General features: G+C 43.3%; 2 protein-coding genes across 3 annotated transcripts in view; one reads left to right on the top strand and one right to left on the bottom strand.

The window, feature by feature from the left end:
- The first annotated feature begins 1,104 nt into the window (after positions 1–1,104).
- On the top strand, positions 1,105–4,801 carry FICD (FIC domain containing). The gene is made up of 2 exons (XM_014962865.1): positions 1,105–1,814; positions 2,842–4,801. Exons 1-2 carry the CDS (start codon positions 1,523–1,525, stop codon positions 3,915–3,917), a joined length of 1,368 nt encoding a protein of 455 aa, XP_014818351.1. The 5' UTR covers positions 1,105–1,522; the 3' UTR covers positions 3,918–4,801.
- A 1,525-nt stretch (positions 4,802–6,326) lies between these two features.
- Positions 6,327–26,055, bottom strand: part of SART3 (squamous cell carcinoma antigen recognized by T-cells 3) — a 21,602-nt gene continuing 1,873 nt past the window's right edge. The window contains exons 2-19 of one of the 2 annotated variants that reach the window (XM_014962856.1): positions 24,618–24,744; positions 23,551–23,655; positions 22,313–22,497; positions 20,735–20,840; positions 19,832–19,956; positions 19,429–19,584; positions 18,152–18,290; positions 17,676–17,783; positions 16,642–16,719; positions 16,385–16,443; positions 14,994–15,103; positions 14,626–14,738; positions 14,060–14,136; positions 13,110–13,278; positions 11,451–11,899; positions 10,587–10,739; positions 8,693–8,880; positions 6,327–7,734 (exon numbers count right to left, since the gene is read on the bottom strand). In XM_014962856.1, coding sequence (XP_014818342.1) covers positions 7,554–7,734; positions 8,693–8,880; positions 10,587–10,739; positions 11,451–11,899; positions 13,110–13,278; positions 14,060–14,136; positions 14,626–14,738; positions 14,994–15,103; positions 16,385–16,443; positions 16,642–16,719; positions 17,676–17,783; positions 18,152–18,290; positions 19,429–19,584; positions 19,832–19,956; positions 20,735–20,840; positions 22,313–22,497; positions 23,551–23,655; positions 24,618–24,744 — 2,628 coding nt within the window. In that variant the 3' untranslated portion in view covers positions 6,327–7,553. Of the gene's footprint in view, positions 7,735–8,692; positions 8,881–10,586; positions 10,740–11,450; positions 11,903–13,109; positions 13,279–14,059; positions 14,137–14,625; positions 14,739–14,993; positions 15,104–15,607; positions 15,667–16,384; positions 16,444–16,641; positions 16,720–17,109; positions 17,218–17,675; positions 17,784–18,151; positions 18,291–19,428; positions 19,585–19,831; positions 19,957–20,734; positions 20,841–22,312; positions 22,498–23,550; positions 23,656–24,617; positions 24,770–26,055 lie in introns of those variants that run through there. The other variant, XM_014962850.1, reaches the window with a different exon arrangement.

Genomic DNA, 26,055 nt, shown 5'->3' with positions numbered 1-26,055 from the left:
TTTTGTGCTGCAGGAATCGCCTTGGGCTCCATTTGCTGCTGAGTGGTCTCAGAGCTGAGGTGCTGTCAGTCTCTTTTTAGGGATGCTGGTTGAACCGAGCTCATCAAGCTGCTTTTGTCAATCCTGGTAAAATCAATAAACAGCTGAGAGAGTCCCAGCACTGAGAGAGGGGTTACTGCCTTTCCCACTGAAAAACAAGCAAGAAAAGGAAGACCGTTTCTGGAAACCTTCACGTAAGGCAACATCAGGCCAGTTCTGAGCTGTTTGCAGAGGAAGCAGAGCTGTGTTTTACTGACACGCTCCTCTGCCTTAAGGCAAAGTAGACTATTTTTTCCACAAAAGCCAGGGCTAGGTGACAAGAATGCCTTTATCAGACAGAAAAGGCGTTGTATAACCCGATAAACAAACTGTGAGCGCAGAGGACGGCTTGCTGTGCTCCCCACACCACCGTGCCCCCACAGAGCCCCGCTGGTGGAAGCTCCTGGCCGTGCCCAGCCTCTCCACTGAGGGGGCTGCACCAGGCAGGAGGCTGCCATCACCCGTCCCCGCACCCCTAAGTGGCCCATGGCCCTCCCTCGGGCCTCCCCTGCCCCGAGCCCGCCGGGAGCCATGACACCCTCCTCTCCCTTGGGCCGCCACCGTCGCATAGCAACAGGGGGGCGGGCTCCCAGCTATTAAACAGCCAATGGGCCCGCCCCCTCCTTCATCATCCCTTCCCATTGGCTGTTCCCCCTATGATTGGCGTGAGCGCTCACCAGTTCTTCCCCCCCCGGAGCCTCTCCCGCGCCGGGGGCGCGGCGCTACCCGGAAGACGCCACAGGAAGACGAGGGCAGGAAGGGGGGGGCGGAACCTAAAAAGAGAAGGATAGGCCGTAAGGGCCAATGGCAAAGGAGGAGAGGGGGCTGTGGGGAGGAGGAGGCCCCACAGGGGCCGGAGGGCCGTGGCGGGCCCGGTGGCGAGGAGATATGCGGGCCTGAGGGGAGGCCGGGGCAGGAGATGGAGGGTGAGGCCCAGCAGGCGCGGGGAGGGAAGGAAGGGAGCTGGGCAAGGAGCGGCTGAAGGGGAAGGTGGGGGTCTGGGGAGGGATTTCCAGGGCGGGAGGACAAGCAGGAGGCTCTGGCTGTGGGGCTGGAAGGGCTGGAGGAGGAGATGGGCAGTTGGGCCGTGTTGGGGACAGAGCTCCTCCGTCCCTTCAGAGCTCATGGGCATCGGTGTCTCTTCACGCTGCTGCTTTCACATTAACCTAGAGCGGTTCCTGTAAGGATTTGTGTTAAGCTGAAAGCTGCACACACCCTGCCCTGGTGTGTTTTGAGGCAGCAGGGAAAGGTGGGGGTGCTTGGGATAACCCCTAACAGCTGTGACAGAAGCTCAGAGCACGGATGCTGAAGTCTGCTCAGATGCCACGTCTCCAGCACCGTGCCATGCCTGCCCCGTGGCGCAGAGCTCTGGCTAAAGCTGTTTGCGTTCCCAGGTGGGAGCAGCAGGAAAGGAGATGTTCCTCGCATCCGGGCTGGAAGCGGGATGAATCTCGTGTCTATGGCGACAGATCCCGAGTTGAAATGGATAACCCTGTGGGTCCGCGCGCGGTGGGCGGCCGTGCTGGTGCTCCTCCTGAGCTCCCTGGTGATGCTGCTGCTCCCGCCGGCTGCTGTGGAAGACCAGTGCCACACAGTGCTCAAAGGACTCTCCTTCCTGAAGAGTAAACTGGGTGTGGGCTCCTCGGGGGTCAGCAGATACAAAGGACAAACAACTGGTCTGAGCGTGACCTCCAAGGGGCTGGAGCTGCTGGTGCTGAAAGGAAAAGCCTCCCCAGGTAAGAGTGTCCCTGGGTTGGGTGCCAAGGGGCTGGAGCTGCTGGTGCTGAAAGGCAAAGCCTCCCCAGGTAAGAGTGTCCCCAGGTTGGGTACAGGGGAACAGCTGGGTCGCTGTATAATAATGATGACCTGCATCTGGAGATCCATACTCCTCCACCTGATGATCTCCTTTACCCCATAATGGTAATGAACTCTCACTACCCAACTGCAAATTAACGTCAGCTGTAAATGACCCAGGGGTCAGACACGCCATCGCCAGCCCAACTGCATTCCATGGCCCTGAGCTGCAGAAGGGCAAGGCACTGGCATTTTCTCAGCGTTCTTTTGTCTCTCAAAAGCTTTTCTTCATGTTTTCAGTACCAGTAAGTTCTGTTGAGGTGACTGGAACAGGGAGTGGTGCTTTTATACACAGTAACATGGCATACACAGCATTATTGCTGACATTCTGGCTGCTGTAGAACAGCCTTTCTGGCAATGACAGGCTGTGGTCATTGCCTTTACTGGCCAGGACGTTAATTTGGAAGACACTCAAAGGAATCATTACAATTCCAGCACTTTATTTGCATTAAAGCTATTATTGCTGGGAAGATGTTTGATAGTTCAGTGAAAAAATAGATAGAAAGTGAAAGAATAGATAGAAAAAACGGATAGAAGTGCTGTTAGCAGCTGTGGGCTCTGCTTCTAGCAAGAGAACTGGCATTATTGCCCAGAGAATGTGTTTAAGAGACTGTGTCCTCCCACACAAAGCAGCCTGGTGGCCAAAGTGAGTTTTGCCAGGATGGCTACAGGCCTGTGGCCAGCTTGAGCCACACACTGCTCACAGATCCTGCCAGGAACTGCTGCTGTGTACTCAGCCTGTAAACGTGGCACAAGCCTCTGTGCTTGTAGCCTGGAATAAAAGTTGTCTATTAAAATTCTTATAGACTGACTTGTATTTGAATTTTGTGTCAGTGAACAGCGACAGGCTGCAGAGGCTTTCAGTACAATTCCCTCTCCTGTTATCTCACTGTTATCGTTGTGTTTCAGAAGTGAAGTTAGAAGCCAAAGCGGCTCTGAATCAAGCCCTGGAAATGAAGCGCCAAGGGAAGCGGGAGAAGGCCCACAAACTCTTTGTGTACGCCCTCAAAATGGACCCCGATTACGTGGATGCCCTAAATGAATTTGGTATTTTTTCCGAAGAGGAAAAAGACATTCTTCAGGCCGACTACCTGTACTCCAAAGCACTAACCATTTCTCCCTGTAACGAGAAGGCTCTGATCAATCGGGACCGGACGTTGCCTTTAGTTGAAGAGATAGATCAGAGGTATTTTAGCATTATTGACAGCAAGGTTAAAAAAGTGATGGCCATCCCCAAAGGCAATTCCGCCCTGCGCCGAGTGATGGAGGAGTCCTATTACCACCACATCTACCACACGGTTGCTATCGAAGGCAACACCCTGACGCTGTCAGAAATAAGACACATCATTGAGACCAGATACGCCGTTCCTGGGAAGAGCTTAGTGGAGCAGAACGAGGTGATCGGCATGCACGCCGCTCTGAAATACGTCAACACCACGCTGGTCTCGAGGATAGGCTCCGTCACCATCAGTGACATCTTGGAGATCCACCGGAGAGTGCTGGGCTACGCTGACCCGGTGGAGGCAGGGCGCTTCAGGACCACTCAGGTGTTTGTAGGACATCACATACCTCCACACCCCCAGGACGTTGAGAAGCAGATGCAGGAGTTCGTGCAGTGGATGAACTCGGAAGATGCCATGAGCTTGCACCCCGTGGAATTCGCCGCCTTAGCCCACTACAAGTTGGTTTACATCCATCCCTTCGTCGATGGCAACGGAAGGACCTCACGCCTTTTAATGAACCTCATCCTAATGCAGGCAGGGTACCCCCCCATCACCATCCGCAAGGAGCAGCGGGCTGAGTATTACCACGTCTTGGAAGTAGCCAACGAGGGTGACGTGAGGCCTTTCATACGTTTCATTGCAAAATGTACTGAGACTACTCTGGACATGTTGCTCATTGCCACCACGGAGTACTCCGTGGGCTTACCTGAAGCAGACGGCAGCGCCGCTGGATGCAAACAAACCATCCCCGTCAAGACTTGAGGGTCCTCGACATTCAGGAGCCAACGTTACGTGTGGGTGAACACAACGCCAAGCCACTCAGTATTCCTGCTGGGAAATAACTCGACAGGAGGTGTCACTCTTTAGCATTTCATTTATTTAAAGTGTCTTACATTTATTTAAATTAATATAATTTATTTATATACATTATGCCAAGCTGAAATGTGAACTGTTGATGTTGACCGTGCACTCTTAACTTGCTTGTGCTACTGGGAGGAGGTGGGGAGAGGTGTCAGAAGGGCTCAACAAGCTGAAGTAGAATTTAATTTCTCCTTAAAAATTTAAGTTTTGAGAAGCTGTTTCAATCACAACCCTTCATCTCGTCAGTCAAGTGCACTGTCTCACCTTTGTCTTGCCTAACAGCTCCTTGACAAGTCTTAACAGAGTTGTTGCTTTTGTGTTACCTCTTCCCTGTTGTCCAGAAAAAAAACCCAAACACAGCCCTTGCAGTAACAGCACTCTCCCAGCCCTGGAAATCAGACTTTTTCCTGTCAATCGTATAGGTTTGACAGCACTGAGCAGGAAGGAGACTAAACTCCAGTTCAGCAAAGGCACCTCCCCACTCCCATTTCTGTTTTCAGTACCACTTTGCACGTTTAGTTTCACTTGCCTTTCCTAGGGTGAGTTCTGTACAAGCAGGAAGTTTTGGTGTTAAGATTACAGATGACTTGACTAGAACAAGAGAAGAAATGCTCTCTGGCTTCCTCCACTGAACTGCGAGGTGCTTTTTGCATAATTTCAGCCAGAAGGACTACCTAGGCCCTGCCTCAGACCCCACCTCATCAAGCAGGAGCCCTGGGAAACTGCAACTGTCCTTATACATTTCGGTTCAGGGTTTGAAAAGGGCTCATTTCTGCAAAACTGTAGGCAAAAAGTTTGACAGCACTGAGCAGGAAGGAGACTAAACTCCAGTTCAGCAAAGGCACCTCCCCACTCCCATTTCTGTTTTCAGTACCACTTTGCACGTTTAGTTTCACTTGCCTTTCCTAGGGTGAGTTCTGTACAAGCAGGAAGTTTTGGTGTTAAGATTACAGATGACTTGACTAGAACAAGAGAAGAAATGCTCTCTGGCTTCCTCCACTGAACTGCGAGGTGCTTTTTGCATAATTTCAGCCAGAAGGACTACCTAGGCCCTGCCTCAGACCCCACCTCATCAAGCAGGAGCCCTGGGAAACTGCAACTGTCCTTATACATTTCGGTTCAGGGTTTGAAAAGGGCTCATTTCTGCAAAACTGTAGGCAAAAAAAGGTGGTTATATGTGCCAGTGAGACAACCCTCATCCGTTGTGCCAATTTGCTAAGAATGCATATTGCCAAAAACTTAAGTTTCTTCAATCTACATGAGAAAACTTTTCACAATTAATTACTATGTTGCATTATTACTGTGATAAACCCGTCAAGAATCACATGAGGCCTCTCTGTGCTGCAGTGGCAGTTAGTGTAGTACTGGGAAGCTGCAGTACAATTCAAAGCAGCACTCTATCTTTGTTTTTTAGCTAAAAGCACCTGCAGCCTAACATAGAATAGCTCCCTCCACCCCTGTCTGCTGGGTGTGGAACAGCATTATTGATCCCAGCACCTCCAAGTTCAGAAAACATTAATTCAGTGCATTTTAGAGCCCTGTCAAGCTTAAACCCTTTGCAAAACAGCACACAGGTTGTCCCACGCCAGTGTTAAGTTACTTCCCTTCTAACTTTTTCTTACCTGCGAGGTAGTTCTGACACATTTTATACTGGCAGGCAACGGACTGGGAGTTCCCTGTGAACTACAGCCCCACTCTGTGCTCCTGTACTGGTTACTGCTGACAGGGAAAGGAAACAGTAAGTGAGGAAGGGTGTTCTGTCCTTACAAAGCATGCTTATTTTTGTAGTTTAAGGTGAGTATAAGTAAAATCTGCACTTTAGAGCTCTGGGGAAAAAAAAAAAAATAATGTTATTTTAGTAACAGATTAATAAACTATTTTAATATTAAAGCCTTTGTTTGGAATAGAGTGTTCTCAAAACACTTTTCTGTGCAGTAAACCAAGAAATGCTTACAGCAATTTACTGTTACACAGCACACAATGGGGGGCTCTGAAGCAGCAAGTCCAACCCCAACAGCCAAGTGAAGTATAAATCATCGCTGGGGTTGTGAGTCCCCTGCCATGAGGGCAAGGCAAGCACCAGCCTTGTCACTTCTACCCCTGCAAATCAAAGCTTCATATTAAAAAAGAGTGTTATTGGAATGTTCCCATTTTGAGATACAATCCTGCTGTAGCACAAGAGGCTGCACAGCATCCTGTGACCAGTCCCTGAACTCAGTCCCCAGCTGTATCACCACCACCGCTGGTGCCTCCTTCAAAGCTACCAAGCAGACTCATTACCTCAAAGCAAAGCCAAGTCAAATCAGCAGAGAAGGTAAGCACTGAAAATAGTGTTTATTTGCAGCAGTGCTTGTGTTGTACAAGTGAACTTGGTACTGGGGTCCCCCCTCACATTCAGCTTCTGGAGTTTGCAGCAGTTTTAGCTGACAAGGAGTAATATTTCTATCCAATATCAGGTACCAGGTTATTTAAAAGTCTGAGGTGATTACTAAAGTGGTTTCAGGATATTCACATTAGATGGAATGAGCTACTTAAAGGTATGTGCCACTGTATCTCAGTGCACGGGAGAGGTACATCAGTATTACCCAGCTGCCGTAGGATAAGTGCAATTCCAACACCCACATTTCAACAAAAGCAACAGTATTTATAAAAAACCTTTGAGAACTTGAGTTTAATAAACCAAGAAACGTCAGCTTGCACTTCACATTTGTACAAAACCATACAGAAACCACCTGCAAAAAGACATGAGCTAGCTAGCAAAATCAACCAAAAAAAAAAAATGGTCCACAAAACAGCATGTACAGCTTTTATGGGAAACAAAAATTACCAGATCTAGGTATTATGACACTTAAAAATAATAATTTGAATGTCTTTTACAAATACACAATATAAAAAACAGATCAACTCGAACAAAACATTAACTGAATACATATATATGTATATTTGTGTATATACATATACACACATATGTATAGAAACTCTCCCAATACTAAAATAGGCCATTGTGGTGAAGTTACCAGCGTCTGTCATTTCACTCTTCATGGAAGGAGACAAATGTCCCTGCGTGTGTGTGTGTGTCTGGGTGTAAAATGGGTTTGTTGTCGGAGAGAATGGCTGCAATCACAACCTGAACCGACCAGTGGAGCTCGACAAGGTTATCACTAGGCTTTCACATCTTATCTCATTCATTAATGAAAGAGAAATATTAGTAAAGTATTCGTAAAACTTGATGTGGCATCCAACCTGTACAGGAAATAGTTCCCCCCTCGTTACCCTCAATATGAGGAATCATATAACGCCATTTTATCAGAACAGAGAACTCATTGCTCTTAGAAACAAAGGAAAAAAACAAACCAAAACAACAACTAAACAGGATTTGTACCATCCTACACTGATCTCGATGAATGCAGGTAGTCCAGAAGGGTATTTACACAGGATTGTGACCGGCGTTCTCTCCTCGCTAGCGTTAAGGACACAGCATGGCTTCCAGAAAGGCATTTCACATTTTACCAGACCCGCTGACTGCGGACATCTTGCTCACTTTTTTAGTAGCATCTTGGCAAAATCAGCGTTGGACATCTTTTTAGGCTCCTCAGGGGATTGGGACGAAGTTGCTGGTGAGTTTTGGACCATCCCATTCTCAGCCTTGGCCACGGGATTACTCTGGCGCTGCAAGGCGCGAGGCATCATGGAAAGCTGTGTCCTTCCCTTCCCTCGCCTGCAGAACAAAAAGTGACATTTAAAAATATCCCAGTGCTCTTTGAACACACCATTTTAGCTTGGGGAAACAAAAAGGACATTGTTGACTATGAGGAACGCTCATTTAAATGTTATTCCTGTCATTTGTTTCAGTAATAATGAGCTTAAAGCTTTCAATGGGCATCCTTTGAAAGAGGATACCCAACTGCAGAGAACAACTGATTGACAGTCCCCAGGAATTGAAGCTCCACATTTATCCACAGGGCACGTACAGAACAACCCCAACACAACTCTAAGCAGCAGGAGCACTCCAACAGGTTAACTGCAGAGAACAACTGATTGACAGTCCCCAGGAATTGAAGCTCTGTGTTTATCCACAGGGCACGTACAGAACAACCCCAACACAACTCTAAGCAGCAGGAGCACTCCAACAGGTTAAAGAGCAACCTTAATGCCCACTGGTAACAACAGCCAGTTCTCCAGAAGGAGAGGACAAATGCTAAGCACCAGGAGCACTCCAACAGATTAAAGAGCAACCTTAATGCCCACTGGTAACAGTTCTCCAGAAGGAGAGGATGTGGAAGTTATTAGTGCTCAGGTGCTAACACCTGACCCTAAAGGATGTCCAACACCTGACCCTAAAGGATGTCCAACACCTGACCCTAAAGGATGTCCAACACCTGACCCTAAAGGATGTCCAACACCTGACCCTAAAGGATGTCCAACACCTGACCCTAAAGGATGTCCAACACCTGACCCTCCTGGTCACTACAGACCTGTTTCTATTGAAAAGGAGATGGAAGGAGGAGGAAGGAAAAGTAAATCTGCTTTTCCTCATCAATCCAGCAACCCAAATTTTTACGGTTCAGCACCTTTTAGATGTTCTTTCATATTCTAGAGAAGATTCCTACACTGTAGGGATCCCTATACTGGGAAAAACACCCAATTTTTCTTTTTTTCCCCTTGCTAATACTCACGCTCCATAAACCTGTCGTGGCACTGCAAATTGCGAGGCTCTGCTGGCCTCGGCCTTGTCCGGCAGCTTGCGCAGAGGGGGGTTACTGATGGCCACCTTGATGACGTGTTCCTTCACCGTCAGGCCATCCATCTTCAGCACCGCCTGCGAGGCCTGAGCTTCGTTCTCATATTCCACATAGGCCAGGCCCTAAATAAGGAAAAGAGGTCACCTACATTAGTTTTAGTCCTCCTTTCTCCGCGTGACAGCTTTTGCTAATAATTTGGACAACTCCTAAGAAAACAGCACAGGATGCAGACTTAAACATGGCTGAGAGCTGCAGTATTCTTTAGCTAAACAATTCTTATCCACACAAATCTACAACCTACATTTCTTGACTCTCATTCACAATGCCCTAGTTTATGGAAGGGGTATAAAGAAAAAAAGAAGATGAAAATCAAGACCCCAGTAAAGTAAATATAATGAAGTGCTGCATCAGTGGGAAGTCTTCACTTCTAAATATATACTGGATATATGTATAATACATATATCCAGGCTGAATCTGGTGTTGGACAGATTCGGATTCATAGTAGAAGAAAAGATAAGTTTATCTATGGAGCTAGAACAGGAAGATCCACACAAACTCTCCTGTGATCCTTCACTAAGCTACAACTCATACCTAAGGAATCAAGTCCCCTAACACAGGGCCATTACATCCACCTTGGTTTCAAGAGCACCTTGGTTTTAAAACCCACCTCAAATAGGTCTAACAGAACTGACAGGCACCGACTCTTAAGGAGACTGAAATTGCTGCCCTGAGAACAGAGACCAGTGACAAAACTCTTCTTTGCAGGAAGGAAATCTACACTGGCTCCATGAAGTCACAGCTGCTAACCATGCACTGGTAACCAGCTGTCAGCAGCTGCTGGTGAACCTTCAGTAATGGGGTCTGATTTCCAGCAAGTGGACAAAAGGGCACCCCCAAGCATCTGCCAACAACAGGCTCCCACAGCGAGTACAGTAGCTGGAAAGCGTCACCTCCCTGTTCTATTATTGCAGGCTCCCACAGCGAGTACAGTAGCTGGAAGGCGTCACCTCCCTGTTCTATTATTGTTCTTCTAAATGACACTCAAACCCTTAAGCTGTATTTTTGGATTATCCAGTCTCACAGGAAATGCATCAGATTTTATGTAACATTCAAAATACATTTATTTGTGGTTTAGACAGAATCCCAGCTCAAACTAAGCCGAGAACACGGCTTGCAAGACTTGGGGTGCACTCGGGGAGCACTCCTTACAAAGCACAAGCACAACAGGAACTGTGACTGAGGACACATTTTAAAAATACATGAGCATCACCACCAGGATGGCACCTGTTAGAAGTGCCCAACATGCAGACACGGCTGAGGTGTCAAGTAGAATTTTGGCAGAGCAGCAACTAGTATAGAGTCTCTTATTTAACAAGGAGTCATTTATTCCAGGATGGAAATAATGAGCCCTGTCAGAAAGAGGTGGCTCATTTCTCACAGGCAGATCTGTTATTGCAGCAGGTGTTACAAACAAAAGCCTCAAGAAACCCAAGAGGAAGGAGGGGAATCAGTTACACCAGTTAAACCCTACCCAGTCAGTTACTTTAAAACCAAATATTCTTTGCAGATTTACTAATACTTATTTTTACTGTACTGAAAGTGCTGTAAATGGCTTCCCTTCCATCCCATTTACATGCAAGTGCAAGTTAAGTCTTTTGGAAAAATTTCTCTTCCCCTCCTACTTCTTATTTGTTAGCACAAAGGCACACACTGGGCTGTATGAATCCAAGCATTTCTACAGGTTTTATTGCAAAGCAATACCCAAACCTCACGAAGAGCTGCTTTTTGAAGGCTTTCTTAAAATTAAGAGTGCATTAAGGATGCTTACCTTGGGTTTTCCAGCTCGGTTGGTGACCAGTCGAATGTCTTTCACGTTCCCATGTGCTTTACATACATCTTCCAGCTCTTCCTTAGTGCAGGAAAATGGCAAACCAGATATAAACAGTTTATGTTTCTCCAGTGTAGTGCTATACCTAAACACCTGAAGAAATGAAAAGGCTGTTAAACAGGAAACAGGTCAGAGAATCCACGGATTTTAATCTATTACACCTCCAAAAGCTTATGTGTGCAATACAAAAATACCTTCAAGTCATGAGTATTATCTTAAAAGATATTTGCATATAAACATACAAGCATACACTAAGGCTTGGCAAGTAATTTTAGGAGCTGAGACACTTCTAAACAGCCATGTCTCCTTCACAATGCAAAGGGCAGTTGATAATGACTCCTTGCTCAGTTGTCACTATCTGTCACCATTAAGTTTTTCTGTACCGTAACTCCGTAATGCAGAAAAACACTGATTATATAATTCGTATCTAGTTGTACAGACAATTAACAAGAACCATTGGGTTGTGTAATAAATGCCTGCGCTGTGTGACTCAACCAAAAATGTACTTTACAGCTTGAGATGCTCAAGCAGGAATCTGGGTACCTCTCACCATTAACAAGCTGCTTGGATCCGCTTACTCAAGAGCTGCTGAAATTCACTGTTATCAATCCTGGTTTATGGCAGAGTAATATAAGATGCAAGAACTCCCAGAAAACAATTTTTACTGCTAAGATATAACATTACCATTCCAAATTAGCACAACATGAATTCATTAGATGCAACCCCTCTGGAAGCAACATGTTCTGCTAGCTTTTCTCCACAGTCCCACTGTTCAACTTATTACTTGAAATAATAAAAGTTTACCTTAAAGTCTGGATTCTTGTTCTTGTCAACGCACGGAGAAACAAACATTGGTCTTCCCTCCACAACTTTACGGTCCAGGCCAAGAGCCTGGAGAGCAGATTTCTCCTCCTTGAATTCTACATAACAGTAGCCCCGGAAAGTCCCCTTGTTGCTGAACACAGGACGGATTTCTGCCACCTCCCCACAGCCCTCAAAGAGCTCTTTCAGTTTCACTTCAGGATCTGCCATGGTGTAGGAAAGGTTGCTGACAAAGACAGTGACATTATCTTTACTGCTGTCATGTAAAACTTTGGGGATGTCTTTTCGACTGGTAGATGCTTTTTCTTTTTGGTTTCCTGGGCGATCTGGCTTTTCAGGTCCACTTCTTCCAAACAGCCCAGTTTCTACCTCCATGTCTTCTTCAAGATGTATTCCATCACCATCCCCCTTGTGTCTCTTGATGGGCAGCTCTGCTGATTAATGAAATTGAAAACTGGAATTGAATACTAGAAAAAAAACACAGTATTGAAAACTGGAATTGAATACTAGAAAAAATTACAGCATTTCATTCACCACTGAGACTAAGCTGTCCTCCATTACCACAGTGGAGCTTGGAAAAGGCACACAAAACCACAAATACACAAAATAAAATTCTCCCTCAGGTTTTTAAGAATGAGTAACAACAGATTACCTGACCAAGACAGCAAGTATTTAGATGAAAGCAACAGGGATATTTTTTCCCTTTTTCTGTCAGTTATAACTACTGATTCATGTTCTTTCTCTTTGTCTAGTGGGATGACTTATTTTTCATTTTTAAAGTAACACAAAAATGTAGGAGCTCCCAAAAATCCCAGGGGCAGCAATCTATTAACATCTTCTGCTACCACCTTCACTGAGTCTGCTACAATATTGAATGACCCAATTTAGACACAGGCCTCGGTGTCATTTGATGAGTCAGGAAACTGACTTTTTTTAAACGCAGAAAAAAAATAATCACTATTTCTCTGAAACAAGAAACACCTAAAGAACCCTACAGAAGTTCTTATAAACATACATTTGTTGAGAAAAAAACCCCAACATTTAGTCTTTCATTTCACTACCACAGATCTCCTAGGAGAAAGAAGAGACCCTGAATAGACAGCAGCTTGAAAGACACCAGAAATGGCACTTTCTATCTGCCTCTAACTGAAGGAACACAACCAATAACTCTGTTCATCAGAGGTCTGAAGTTTTAGTTTCTGATTTTGGGTTGGGTTTTTTTGTTTGGTTGGTTTGGTTTTTTGTTTGGTTTTTGTTTTGGTTTGGGGGTTTTTTGTTTGGTTTTTTTTTTTACCTTCTTCTTCTTGTCCCCATTCACCCTCATCATCATCATCTGCTTTGCGCTTATCTCCAATCCTGTTTTTTTTAGCCTTTTTGGAAGCCTTCTTTTCTGCCCGAGCCTGCTTTCGTTGTTCAGCTTTCTCCTCCTCTTGCTTTGCCAGAGCAGCTTCTTTCTCAGCAGCCTACAAATATGGAAAATACGTTATTTTTTTTTTAGTGACTGCAGATTGCAGAGCATTCTTACATGCTATTTTCTAGTGCTGGACCTGGAGGGTTTCCTCTTAAGCTCCACAAAACACTGTGCTAATGGGATCATCATTTAAAGCAGATCTCAATGGTTTTGGGGTTTTTTTTTTTTACCTTCTTCTTCTTGTCCCCATTCACCCTCATCATCATCATCTGCTTTGCGCTTATCTCCAATCCTGGTTTTTTTAGCCTTTTTGGAAGCCTTCTTTTCTGCCCGAGCCTGCTTTCGTTGTTCAGCTTTCTCCTCCTCTTGCTTTGCCAGAGCAGCTTCTTTCTCAGCAGCCTACAAATATGGAAAATACGTTATTTTTTTTTTAGTGACTGCAGATTGCAGAGCATTCTTACATGCTATTTTCTAGTGCTGGACCTGGAGGGTTTCCTCTTAAGCTCCACAAAACACTGTGCTAATGGGATCATCATTTAAAGCAGATCTCAATTGTTTGCTCTTACAGCTTTCCTGGAGTGCATGTTGCTCTTGTGTCCATCCAAGGGTCAAAAAGTGAAAGAAAAAAAAAAGAATATCAAAAGACACTAAACAGTTTTAAACTAAAATCAATAGTTTTGAGGCTTTAAGACAATTCAGGCTTATCTACGGGAACCAGCATTGCAAGGGTCAAAAAGTAAAAGAAAAAAAAAAGAACATCAAAAGACACTAAACAGTTTTAAACTAAAATCAATACTTTTGAGGCTTCAAGACAAATTCAGGTTTATCTACAGGAACCAGCATTATCTAGTGCTGGACCTGGAGGGTTTCCTCTTAAGCTCCACAAAACACTGTGCTAATGGGATCATCATTTAAAGCAGATCTCAATTGTTTGCTCTTACAGCTTTCCTGGAGTGCATGTTGCTCTTGTGTCCATCCAAGGGTCAAAAAGTGAAAGAAAAAAAAAAGAATATCAAAAGACACTAAACAGTTTTAAACTAAAATCAATAGTTTTGAGGCTTTAAGACAATTCAGGCTTATCTACGGGAACCAGCATTGGAAATCTGACATTCAGACAAGCATGACCTTAATATAGGTATTTCCTATAAACTGCTTAGGGTAGTTCACAGAAAGTTCTGACCTTTGCTCTTTGTTCATTAACTCGAGCTAATCTGTTTTCCGTTTTTTGAACAGCAGCATCCCAGTCTTCCAGTGTTCCTAAAGGATAAAGAAACAAAAAGCCTTGTATTTAGCTTTCCCATAGTTTGAAAATACAATTCTGGAAAAGTAAGGGTCAATTAAGTTCATGGAACTTGCTCTCCATATTAACCATTACACATGAAAATTCAAAATAAACGAGTAGCCTTCAAAGAAAAAGAAAACAAAACCCAAACAGAGCAAAAATCTCTCATTTATAATACAACACTCCAAAAAGGCATGGAAAAACCCAGTAATTTCAACAGGCTCCAAGTGGGGCCAGAACACTCCAAAAAGGCATGGAAAAACCCAGTCATTTCAGCAGGCTCCGAGTGGGGCCAGAAAAGAAGAAAAAAGGAAAGAAAAAAAAAAAAAGAGTTGGTTGTGTATAGTACAGTCCTGAAAAGAAAATAAGCCTTCACCAGAACACAAAACACCAGATCAAAATTCACTCAGCATCATTGTACACTAACTAGGTCAGGTAAAACGAGACGCCGGGCGGTTCGTTACCTTCTATTCTCTCCAGCGTGAGCAGCACCTCGCAGACGTGCTCTGGGTAGTCACTCGTGCACTGCACGGCTCGGTGCAAGGCCTTCCTGCAGTGCTGAGTATCTCCGTGAGCTCTGCAGGAGGGAACCACATCAAGGTTACAAGACAGGACAATTAGTCTATGCAAATGTGTTCGCCTTCCCCAGCAAACTCACACTACACCTTGTTGCTGTAATTCTTCTGAAATACACTGCAGAGCTGCTGTAAGAACCTCAAAACCACGCTATAAACCCCTACGAAGCATACCCATGCTAAGCATCTATGTCTTGTCTCACACAGATGAGGAAACTAAAGAGTTAATTAACTCTTCCACCCAGGCAGGTTCTTACCTTTCTAGGTTATAATACTCCAGCCACATGTTTGCGTATTTGGCATTTCCTTTAGTCATGATGTTGTCCCAGAGTTCTCTGGCTTTCTGCATGTTGTTACATAAGCGGGCCTGAAACAGAGCATCCAAAATATTCAATATCATTTAGGATTATTTCATCAACATCATTACCCCCCCACCGTGCATGTTGTTACATAAGCGGGCCTGAAACAAGAGCATCCAAAATATTCAATATAATTTAGGATTATTTCATCAACATAATTACCCCCCCACCATTGGATGATTTAACTTACTCTCTTCCACTTCTTCCGGAGAAGAAAACACCACAGATGGTGCACACAGACCCAGGAAGACACATCTGCTCCTTCGAGCGATGGGAGCAAACACCTAACACAACCCTATTTAACAAATAATACTTCCCTGCCCACCTCCTACATCAGTCTGGGGTTCTGGCTCCCACATATGTTTCATTTTGGTCATTATAAAAAAATATGATAAAATATGAAAAAAAGATAAAATGCCAAAGTACAAGACTATTGCATTCCGTGGCTAGAATATTAAAATGATCGATTTCCTCTAGTCTAGCAATTTAAATACAGAAGAGAGAAACATCACCTCAACTCTCGCCCAGTTCTGCATGATGGTGCAGGATGGATCTCCACTTTCACTGAATCCTGGGAAGAAAAATTACTCTTTGTGAATGGCTCTTGGAAATAAAGTGTTTATTACAATTTTTATGCTGTAGATCAACTGTTTATCTGTAGCTTTCTTAAAATGTTCGAGACACTTGATTACAAGTTAAATACTTGTGGAGAACTAGTCTTATAAAAGTTATTTTAAGAAAAAACAATATATTGGATGATTTAACTTACGCTCTTCCACTTCTTGTTTCAAATACTCCACAGCACGTGCAAACGCAGACCGCAGCTCTTCTAATTCTTTACTCGAGTCTTTAGAACAAAAGAATTGCCTTTAAATAAGAATCTAATTTTCATCTCCCATCCACTAAAACCTCTTCCCTAACACCCACAACAATTGTAGTGAAGTGGGAGTTGGATGATTTAACTTACTCTCTTCCACTTCTTCCGAAGAAGAAAACACCACAGATGGTGCACACAGACCCAGGAAGACACATCTGCTCCTTCAAGTGATGGGAGCAAACACCTAACACAACCCTATTTAACAAATAATACTTCCCTGCCCACCTCCTACATCAGTCTGGGGTTCTGGCTCCCACATATGTTTCATTTTGGTCATTATAAAAAAATATGATAAAATATGAAAAAAAGATAAAATGCCAAAGTACAAGACTATTGCATTCCGTGGCTAGAATATTAAAATGATCGATTTCCTCTAGTCTAGCAATTTAAATACAGAAGAGAGAAACATCACCTCAACTCTCGCCCAGTTCTGCATGATGGTGCAGGATGGATCTCCACTTTCACTGAATCCTGGGAAGAAAAATTACTCTTTGTGAATGGCTCTTGGAAATAAAGTGTTTATTACAATTTTTATGCTGTAGATCAACTGTTTATCTGTAGCTTTCTTAAAATGTTCGAGACACTTGATTACAAGTTAAATACTTGTGGAGAACTAGTCTTATAAAAGTTATTTTAAGAAAAAACAATATATTGGATGATTTAACTTACGCTCTTCCACTTCTTGTTTCAAATACTCCACAGCACGTGCAAACGCAGACCGCAGCTCTTCTAATTCTTTACTCGAGTCTTTAGAACAAAAGAATTGCCTTTAAATAAGAATCTAATTTTCATCTCCCATCCACTAAAACCTCTTCCCTAACACCGACAAAGATTGTACTGGAGTGGTAGGAGCTTATTACTTAAATAAAACTCATCACATGCATAGTAAAAAAAAAAAAATCAAGTATCAAAAAAATCTAAGGCAGGGCATTTTTCACCAGCACAATCTATTCTGTCAGCAAGGAGCTGCTTTAAACCAAGTAGGTTTATATATTTTAGAGACACTAACTGCTCAGAAAGTAATTTTTGTGAAAGATGTGAAACTACTGTTGAATTTTTAAAAAAATTAATACCACTGTTTTAAGGATGTATCTAGAAAACGGTTTAAATATTTATTCACACATATATCATATATACCTTGTGTAAAATCCACCCTTCTTCTCAGGTAATCAAGATACGCCTGCCAGATTTCTACATAGTCCGTCGCCTGAATAAAACCTGCATTCAGAGCTTTTTCAAACATGTCTGAAAGAAACGGGAAAAAAATAACACACCCACACAAACATATATACTTCACAAATATTGACAAAATTAGCAAGCTACAGTGTATAGCACAAAGCAGTATATACACCTTACATTTCTAGGAAGATGGGAAAATACAAGGTATCCTAACATACACCAAATTGGTTTAGGAAGCAAATGTAAAAACCAGTTTAATTGAAATTCCTGAAGGAAATTGCTCGCTCAGAATTGAAGCTGCTCAACAAAAGCAACTTTGCCCTAAAAGCTTTAGGACTGTTGTGGCAGGAGGAAAACAAATCCTACGTTATTCAGAGCACAAAGAGCAGTCGTGTAAAAGAGTCTTGCTGAGATGCAAGATGATGATTTCTTTACCAGAAATAATGCCGTGGTCAACTCTGTGCCTCTCCATCGCCAGAAGGTAGCGAGGTTTAAATATTTATTCACACATATATCATATATACCTTGTGTAAAATCCACCCTTCTTCTCAGGTAATCAAGATACGCCTGCCAGATTTCTACATAGTCCGTCGCCTGAATAAAACCTGCATTCAGAGCTTTTTCAAACATTTCTGAAAGAAACAGGGAAAAATAACACACCCACACAAACATATTTACTTCACAAATATTGACAAAATTAGCAAGCTACAGTGCACAGCACAAAGCAGTATATACACCTTACATTTCTAGGAAGATGGGAAAATACAAGGTATCCTAACATACACCAAATTGGTTTAGGAAGCAAATGTAAAAACCAGTTTAATTGAAATTCCTGAAGGAAATTGCTCGCTCAGAATTGAAGCTGCTCAACAAAAGCAACTTTGCCCTAAAAGCTTTAGGACTGTTGTGGCAGGAGGAAAACAAATCCTACGTTATTCAGAGCACAAAGAGCAGTCGTGTAAAAGAGTCTTGCTGAGATGCAAGATGATGATTTCTTTACCAGAAATAATGCCGTGGTCGACCCTGTGCCTCTCCATCGCCAGAAGGTAGCGAATCCACAACCCAACAGTCCAGGGACAGTTTCTAACAGCGCGGTCGTGAGCTGACAAGACCAACTCTTTCACTTTCAGCTGCCGGTCCTGAAATAATCAAATACAACAAAGTTTTCAGTTCCTATTAGCCAGAGAGCCCATCTAAGACATACAAGCTTATAAAGAGCCAAAGCCTTAAAACAGTACTTCCATTTTATATTTGAAGAAGCTACAAAAAGATGGGTATTTTAAATTCTGTAGTCCTAAAAACCTCATGAACACCTTCAAAAGAGAAAGGATATGCTCAGAAGCAACACAAACAAGAACTCCCTGCCATATTCAGCCTGCAATACCTAACTGTCTGCTTCCACCCGAGCCAGTTTGGGATTTTCTGCCAATGAGATAAATATAATAAAGGCACTGAGCGGATTCCCAACTGTTCTCAGTATGTTTAGAAGAGAGGAGGAAAAGATACAAGAAAGAAGGTGCACACACAGCCTACTCAAGGGAGGCCAGACGTTGTTCCACCCACAACCTGCTGTCTCAGGCTGGTAAGATAAAGACATGAAGGAGCAACTCAGCCCAGATAAGTCTCCTGTAGCCATTTGCTTAATAGACTGACCTTCTGTCCACATGAGAACCCTGCCTCTCAAGTTTGGCATGATTTTCCAAGGGCATTAACTATCCGACATGTAAATATCTGGGTTTGCTTTGGCTTGTTGGTAAATTAGTTGTTCTCCACTGTAAAATATTTAGGAGAGTGCTGGCAGCCCTCAAACAAGCACCGACGTTAATTTATCTGTGTCCTGAAAGACAGGCAGAGTCCCCAGCGATTCAGACACCACAGAACTGCTTTGACCTCAGAAGCTAGAAGAAAATGAGGGACATCCTCCGAATGACTAGCCAGGGACAACGTCAGGGCTTACAGCATGGCTGGTTACACCTAGTCAATTCCTTGCCAGATAGACTGGGTGTGGGCTTTAAGGCTTCTACTAATTCTGTGGAGAAAACACGTAACTGGAGGACAAAGTGAGCAGATGCTTACTCAATCAATAGACACACCACCAAAACCAGGAAGAAACCAAAAGTAAGGTGAAAATCAGTTTCTGAAGGATTTAAAGACTACAGGACAGGACTGAGGTAGAACAACCAGTAAGGTTGTTCATTTAGTAGCCACTAAGATTAAAAAAAACAAAACACAACCAACAGGAAAATAAAAGCACAAACATCTGGTTTTTGTCCTTACCAAATACTGATTGTAGCGTGCCCAAAGATCTGGCACAAGGCAGTTCTCAGCCAAAGCCCTCTCATAGATCAACTGAATGCGAGCTGGATCTCCAGCTTTCATTTCAAAATCAATGTAAGCTTGGTACTCTGCTAGCTTCGGTGGTTCAGCACCCAGCTGTAAAACAAACAGAGATATAACCATTTAAAACCTTCTGAACAAAGCATGAATCAACCAGTCCAACTGTTACTCAGAGCAGGTCTCATGCAAAATTCCACACAAGAGCTTGGCCTGCTAAATGTCAACAGCTTTTGATTTGCACATATCCCCGAATACCACCCTGGTTCTGAAGCCACTCAGATCCCTCAAAAAATCACCCCAATTAACTCTTAGTTTATAAGCAAGGTATGAGTAACAGCAGTACCAGCGCCTCTTCGTATGGTTTACACTTCTCCAATTGCTGTAGAGCTTTTTTGTAACTCTTTACTGTTGTTTCTGGGATTGGATCTTCTGACCATTCCTCATACTCAGCATATGAAGCCTCCATATCTATTAGAAAACAGACATGATACCCCATCAATAACCTATTATAATCAAATATAGGTTGAATGTTAATAATTTTGTCCAACACATTTATATTTCTGTTTATACTTTTGTATCTTAACTCTCACACTACTGCACACTTAGAGGGCTCAGACACTTCATCTTATACAAGGCACTACAACACAAACGTCCTTCAGGACGAGTTATATTAAAGCTGCTAGTTTTGATTTAGAAAAATCTAAGTGGCAAGACTTTCCCAAGGCTTTAAAGAAAAGAAAATCACCCCAAATTCTTTCAATATGCAAACGGAGAAGTCAAAGAACTGTGTTAAACTTTCTCCTATAAGCAAAGCCACAAGGAAAAGGGATTCAAGGATTTTAAAGAATGAAGCAGACATGGCAGAATTCTAACAATCCAGCTGTCAGCACGTATTATTCCCTACCAGCCAGGGTTCTTATGTAGTGATCACCACAGTTGAATTTCTGGATCCTAGTAGTCATGTCTTGTGCTCATCACTTGTACTTTAAATAGCCTTAAATTACGTTTAAAAACAACAACAACAAATAAACCAAGTTTCAAGGAGCAGGAATATTTTTGAACAAAAAGGACCTGTGCATCATTCCAGAGGCCCTAAAGACAGGCAAATGTCATTGATTAAAGAATTCACAAATGCTCCAGCTGCAGTTTGTGTGGCTCTACCAAAAGAATAATCATGACTAATGCCTGGATCACCGTAACACAGGGGGCTTATCCACACCATCTCTCCCAGCACCCCAGCTCTTACCCAACAGCGGGATCCCCAGCTGGCGCCTGAACAGCATGTGGATCTTCTCAAGCTGGCTGCAGAGCATCTGCTGCTGCTCGGGGGATGGAACGCTGCCAGGAGCTGGCTACAAACAAAAGGATGGAAATTTAATCAGTCCCCCTCCAGCCTGAGCTGAAGAACACGATGGTATATTGTTTAATGGGTTGGGGGCTCCAAACGTGGCTACATGATCCTTGAAGGACAGACACGGCCAACTCGCGTCTCAGGTCACTGCTGGGAAAGTTAAAGCTTGGAAATTGCTAGACTCAGAAGTTGGATGAATGTGAAAAGCATTCCTCACCGAGAACTGACACGCACGTAGGGAAATGAGAACCTGAAAAAAAAGCATGTCATCATGTCATTTCCCAAACCCTTTGGGCTGCCAAATAGTTTTTCGATAAATCCCTGGTGCGTGCACAGATGAGTGAAATCTTCCAGCTTTCTTCCTGTTTGTGAGTGAAAGGGTGTTCTCCCATCACTCCTTTGTTGGAGCATTTCATAGAACAGTTTGGGCTAGAAGGGATGGTTAAAGATCATCTAATTCCCATCCCCTCTTTCTTCCCCCCACATGGGCAGGAACATCTTTTAACTTCCATGTCTTATGCAACAAATGGAAAAAAAAGGATAAATATTCACATTCTGGCCATCTTGTAAAGGTATCTTTCGTAGACTTAAAACAGCATGTTCTAGGGATAACATACTATCATCCAAGAGTCACAAAAATGGTGAAATAATGAATGAGTTAAAAGCTGAAACAGAAAACAAGTCTAGAAATACAAACATGACTATCTGCAAAAACATCTGCTGGCAAGAACACTGATTCATAAAGGAGCTACTCAATTGAAAGCTATTCTTGTCAGCTGGAGCTAAAGGAGTGAAACTGTGCTTCTGGAGATGAGATTTTATGATCTTATTTAAACAAATAAGCAAACATTTAAGCAAATCCATGACTATACCAACTAAACACACAGGATGTTTTTCCCAGAAGAGAGAGAGTCAGTTTCTACAGCTGAAAAGAAACAAGGGTGTGACATTACAGCCTTTTTTTCTCAGAGGAGACAGATGAGGGGGCAGCACAAGGTGACTTCAGAAACTACAACACAACCTTTTTCTTACAGGAACGTACTATCATCCAAGAGTCACAAAAATGGTGAAATAATGAATGAGTTAAAAGCTGAAACAGAAAACAAGTCTAGAAATACAAACATGACTATCTGCAAAAACATCTGCTGGCAAGAACACTGATTCATAAAGGAGCTACTCAATTGAAAGCTATTCTTGTCAGCTGGAGCTAAAGGAGTGAAACTGTGCTTCTGGAGATGAGATTTTATGATCTTATTTAAACAAATAAGCAAACATTTAAGCAAATCCATGACTATACCAACTAAACACACAGGATGTTTTTCCCAGAAGAGAGAGAGTCAGTTTCTACAGCTGAAAAGAAACAAGGGGGTGACATTACAGCCTTTTTTTCTCAGAGGAGACTGATGAGGGGGCAGCACAAGGTGATTTCAGAAACTACAGCACAACCTGTTTCTTACAGGAACCCGGCCTCACCTGGGCAGTTTCCAGGATGGCATTCTCAAACTCCCTGTACGCTTCCCACAGAGCCGTTCCCTTCGTCACGTGCAGTCCCACCGCCGTCAGCGCTCGCTCAAATATCGAGCGGACTTTCTCAATTCCTCCTTCCTGACCAATGCCACCGATTGAATACTGGGCATATTCCAGCCAAATTTCAGGACCTAAACAAAGTTGTAAGAAATAGGTGACCTAACCCCCTCAAAAATAATAATAATTAAAAAATATCTCTGCTTCCCAAACACCCACAAATAGACCAGCACGTGACAATTTGCGTTACCATCCAATGTAGTCAAGAAAAATTAAAATATTTTATTCTATGCTCTTGGTTCAGTACCAGCTGAAAGAAGTCACTCTTGTCATTACTGACCCAGACTGACTCCTGTGTGCCACCTCTGTACACAAGCTGCATCAGAGATGCATCAAGATCCAACCCCCCCAACAGCAACTTGAATTTTCTTGAGCACCTGTGCAGAGCTGGGACCGCAAAGCCATCACACTCCTACAGAACTCAGACTAAAGTAGGTCGTCCTTCTCTTCCCAGACTCCTACACTTGCCTCTTCAGCAACTGCTCCAGCAGTGTTAACCATGAAGGAGGAGGATTTGCCAGAACAGTGTGAGCTGCCTGGCACCTCTCCCACCACCAGCAGCATCTGAGAAAATGAGGTTCAGGGACACCCCCCCCCAGCAGAGACCATCCAACCCACGGATGTTGGATTGCACATCTCAGGCTCCAGAAGCCTCTCCAAATTTCAAGTGCAATCCATCCAGCAGATCCAGCTTTTCCTCGGTTCTTCATCTCTCTAAGCTAAAAGTATTTAAGCTAGGGCTGCAGAAAACCCTGAGAAACGGAGACACAGGACACCATGTGCTTCCCTCACTTCTAACGAGGATGATCAGAGCCTGGTATCAGGCAGGGCTGGGGTTACCTACCCTGAGAACCCTCACTGAGCAAGTCCAATACCTGCTGCTTTTAGAGATCACAGAAGTGCAAAATATGCACTTAAAACTTTTTACAAGATTCATTTAGAAGACCTTAAAGACCACAAGAGTACTTAAAGCATTGCCTTTAACTCCAATGCTTCAGAAACACAAAGGATTGCCTCACAGCAATATTTTTGATCCGATTTGCATTATAAGAGAAGAATTTTTCCTAGAAAAAAGCCATAATCTGAATGCAACACAATACATTTTATAGCATGTATTAACAACTTACAGATGTAGTCTTTCACAGCTCTCTCAAACAGCTCGTAAACTTTCTCTCGCTCAGAGCTTTCAGAAGCCATTTTTATCTCATCCTTCAACCAGTCCAGCCAAATTTCTGGAAGGAAGAAGTTTAAAATACATCATCAATGTCCAGGAAAAAAAAAAAAAGTTAAATCCACTTGTTGAATTTTTTTATGAGAGTTTTTAGTAACAGACTTAAAACAGGGAGAATGAAGCAATTTTACCCTCCACAACTACTCACAACTAATTTAAGAGAAAAGTTTGGTAGAGATTGTATCAAATTAGTACCAACACTTCTATTTAAAGAGAGCAGATGTTACAAGCAGCAATTTATCAGTACTGTGGGCAGAGGACCAGTATGCAGCAGTATCCAAAGAGGCATCTAGAGGGACACCTCTCCTCACTGTTTTACAAGAAACAGTAAATAGCTTTAGAGGCTGCAAGTTTCTGCATGCACAGAAGGAAACCTTCCCTTGCCCAGACTAAAAGCACACTGGCAGAACAGCCTCTCAAATATTTACATCACCTCTGTTTTATGAATAGAAAAGAAACACCCACTTCAAGGGCTACTTGCAACTTCCACCAACATCATATTTTTTGCTGCTTGCCTGCAAAATTTAACTTTTGATAGGAGTCTGCCTGTGTTCTGAGTCACATTCCCTGACACAGTGACCGGAGCAGTTTCAGTGCTGCCATCCCTCAGCTATATATGTCACCAGCCCTAAAACAAAGGCAGCACAAGCAAATACACATCTGTCCTCCTACAGCAGGTTGCATTCCGGCAGTGGCAGCCTCTGGCAAAAAACAGGGCAGGACAGTACAGTTGCAAGGGGCAAGAACTTAAATTCCTGCACCAGGCTCATTACTCCATATCTGCCAGAGGTCAAGCTCAATGCTGGCCGTTAACACCTGCAGTGTTCACAGTTTAGAAGTCCCAAATCTGTCCTTTTAGGTTTCTCTGGACAGTAACAACGTTGTTGAAGCCTGGCACAAACACACGGTTTCACTACTGAAACAACAGTGTTTTACATGAATGATGCAGAAGATGCTTCGTACCTTCAGTAAGTGGAAAGAGTTCACTCATCTTCTGACGAGCTCTTCTGAGCTTTATCAACTCTCCCTCCTGGCGCAGCAGCTTTATCAGATCCAAGTGACAGTTATAGTCAAAAGCGTTGATGGAAAGCTTTAAAAAAAAAAAAAGTAATTTTTTTTTAAAAGCACTGTTGAGTGGCAGACATGAAAAAACCTGAGAACGTTTAGTAGAACAGAGTATCACACTATCTTTTGGGGCACACAAGTCTCCTCACGTGCCACACAGCCAAGACAACACTTCCCTTCCCGCACAGAGTTGCACCAAACTTCAATATTGTTTGCAAGATGCTTTTTCACATCACAAGCAGACATTTATAAAAAAGACTTCCAAATTTAACAAAGCTTTAAAGTTAAGCTCTGAGCTTAGCCTACAGCTCTAAGCTCTAAAGGTTACTGCTCAGCAGCACAAACACCAGCACCAGGAATACAGCAACTACCAGCTGTGGAAACAGACCCAGAAGTGCAAAACGAAGAAATCCTTCTTCAGAGCCAAATATGTTTTAGTTTTTTTAATAAGAAAGGGCTCTCCTCTCCAATTTCCCTCCATAAAAAATTAGAAAACAGCAACTGTCACCCTTGTTAGGGGCCTGATTTCTCGAGTGATAATTGCCTTTCTTAAGAACCTCCATTAATCTGCAGGGGAGTGCTTTGCGCAGAAAACAAAAACACACCGATCATGGGTTGTGAAGGAAAGCTTAGTTTTGGACAGTCTTTAGATTATTTATACTTTTTCTGCCACACAGGAAACACATTTCTATGTTATGATAAAGTTAAGCATAGAAACAGTCCCCAAAGCAGCGCTTGGTCTGTGACACTGATTCATTCCTGTCACTGCTCACTCTGAGACAATCCTTAATTCCAAAATCCTTCGCTACCCCTGGAAGCTGAGATGTTCTTCCGCGTGGATACTGGTGGCTCTGCAGCACTGAAGCACTCTCAGAGCAAATGCCTTCATAGCCCGTGTTGTACCTCATGTGGACATTAAGAAAAATGTTCACACTGAAAGGGTTCTTAAACCTTGGAATGGGCTTCCCAGGGAAGAGGTGGAGGCACCATCCCTGGAGGGGTTTAAGACAGGTTGATGTAGTGCTTAGTGACATGGTTTAGTGATGGTTTTTATCCAAGTTAGGTTGATGGTGGGGCTCAGTGATCTTAAAGGCCCCTTCCAACCTTGACAATGGTACGATTCTGTGAGCAGTGACCCCACTAACTGTGTTTCAGGTTGACGAAGCGTTGAAAATCAAGAACACGGATATCGCTAAAGAGCTCTGCCTTCCGCCGGTCAAACTGCACTGCTCCAGTAAGTACAGGACCAAACGGGGAAAGCTCAAACACAAACACCAGTGGGAGAAGGGGAACTTCTGGGAATAGCGCAGATGCTTCTGAATGTTGTGTTCCAAGT

Source organism: Calidris pugnax, unplaced genomic scaffold, assembly GCF_001431845.1.
Source record: "Calidris pugnax isolate Ruff unplaced genomic scaffold, ASM143184v1 scaffold32, whole genome shotgun sequence".
NCBI classification, from domain to species: domain Eukaryota; kingdom Metazoa; phylum Chordata; class Aves; order Charadriiformes; family Scolopacidae; genus Calidris; species Calidris pugnax.
The sequence above is the reverse complement of the archived record's forward strand: the minus strand, read 5'-3'. Positions and strand labels throughout refer to the sequence as shown.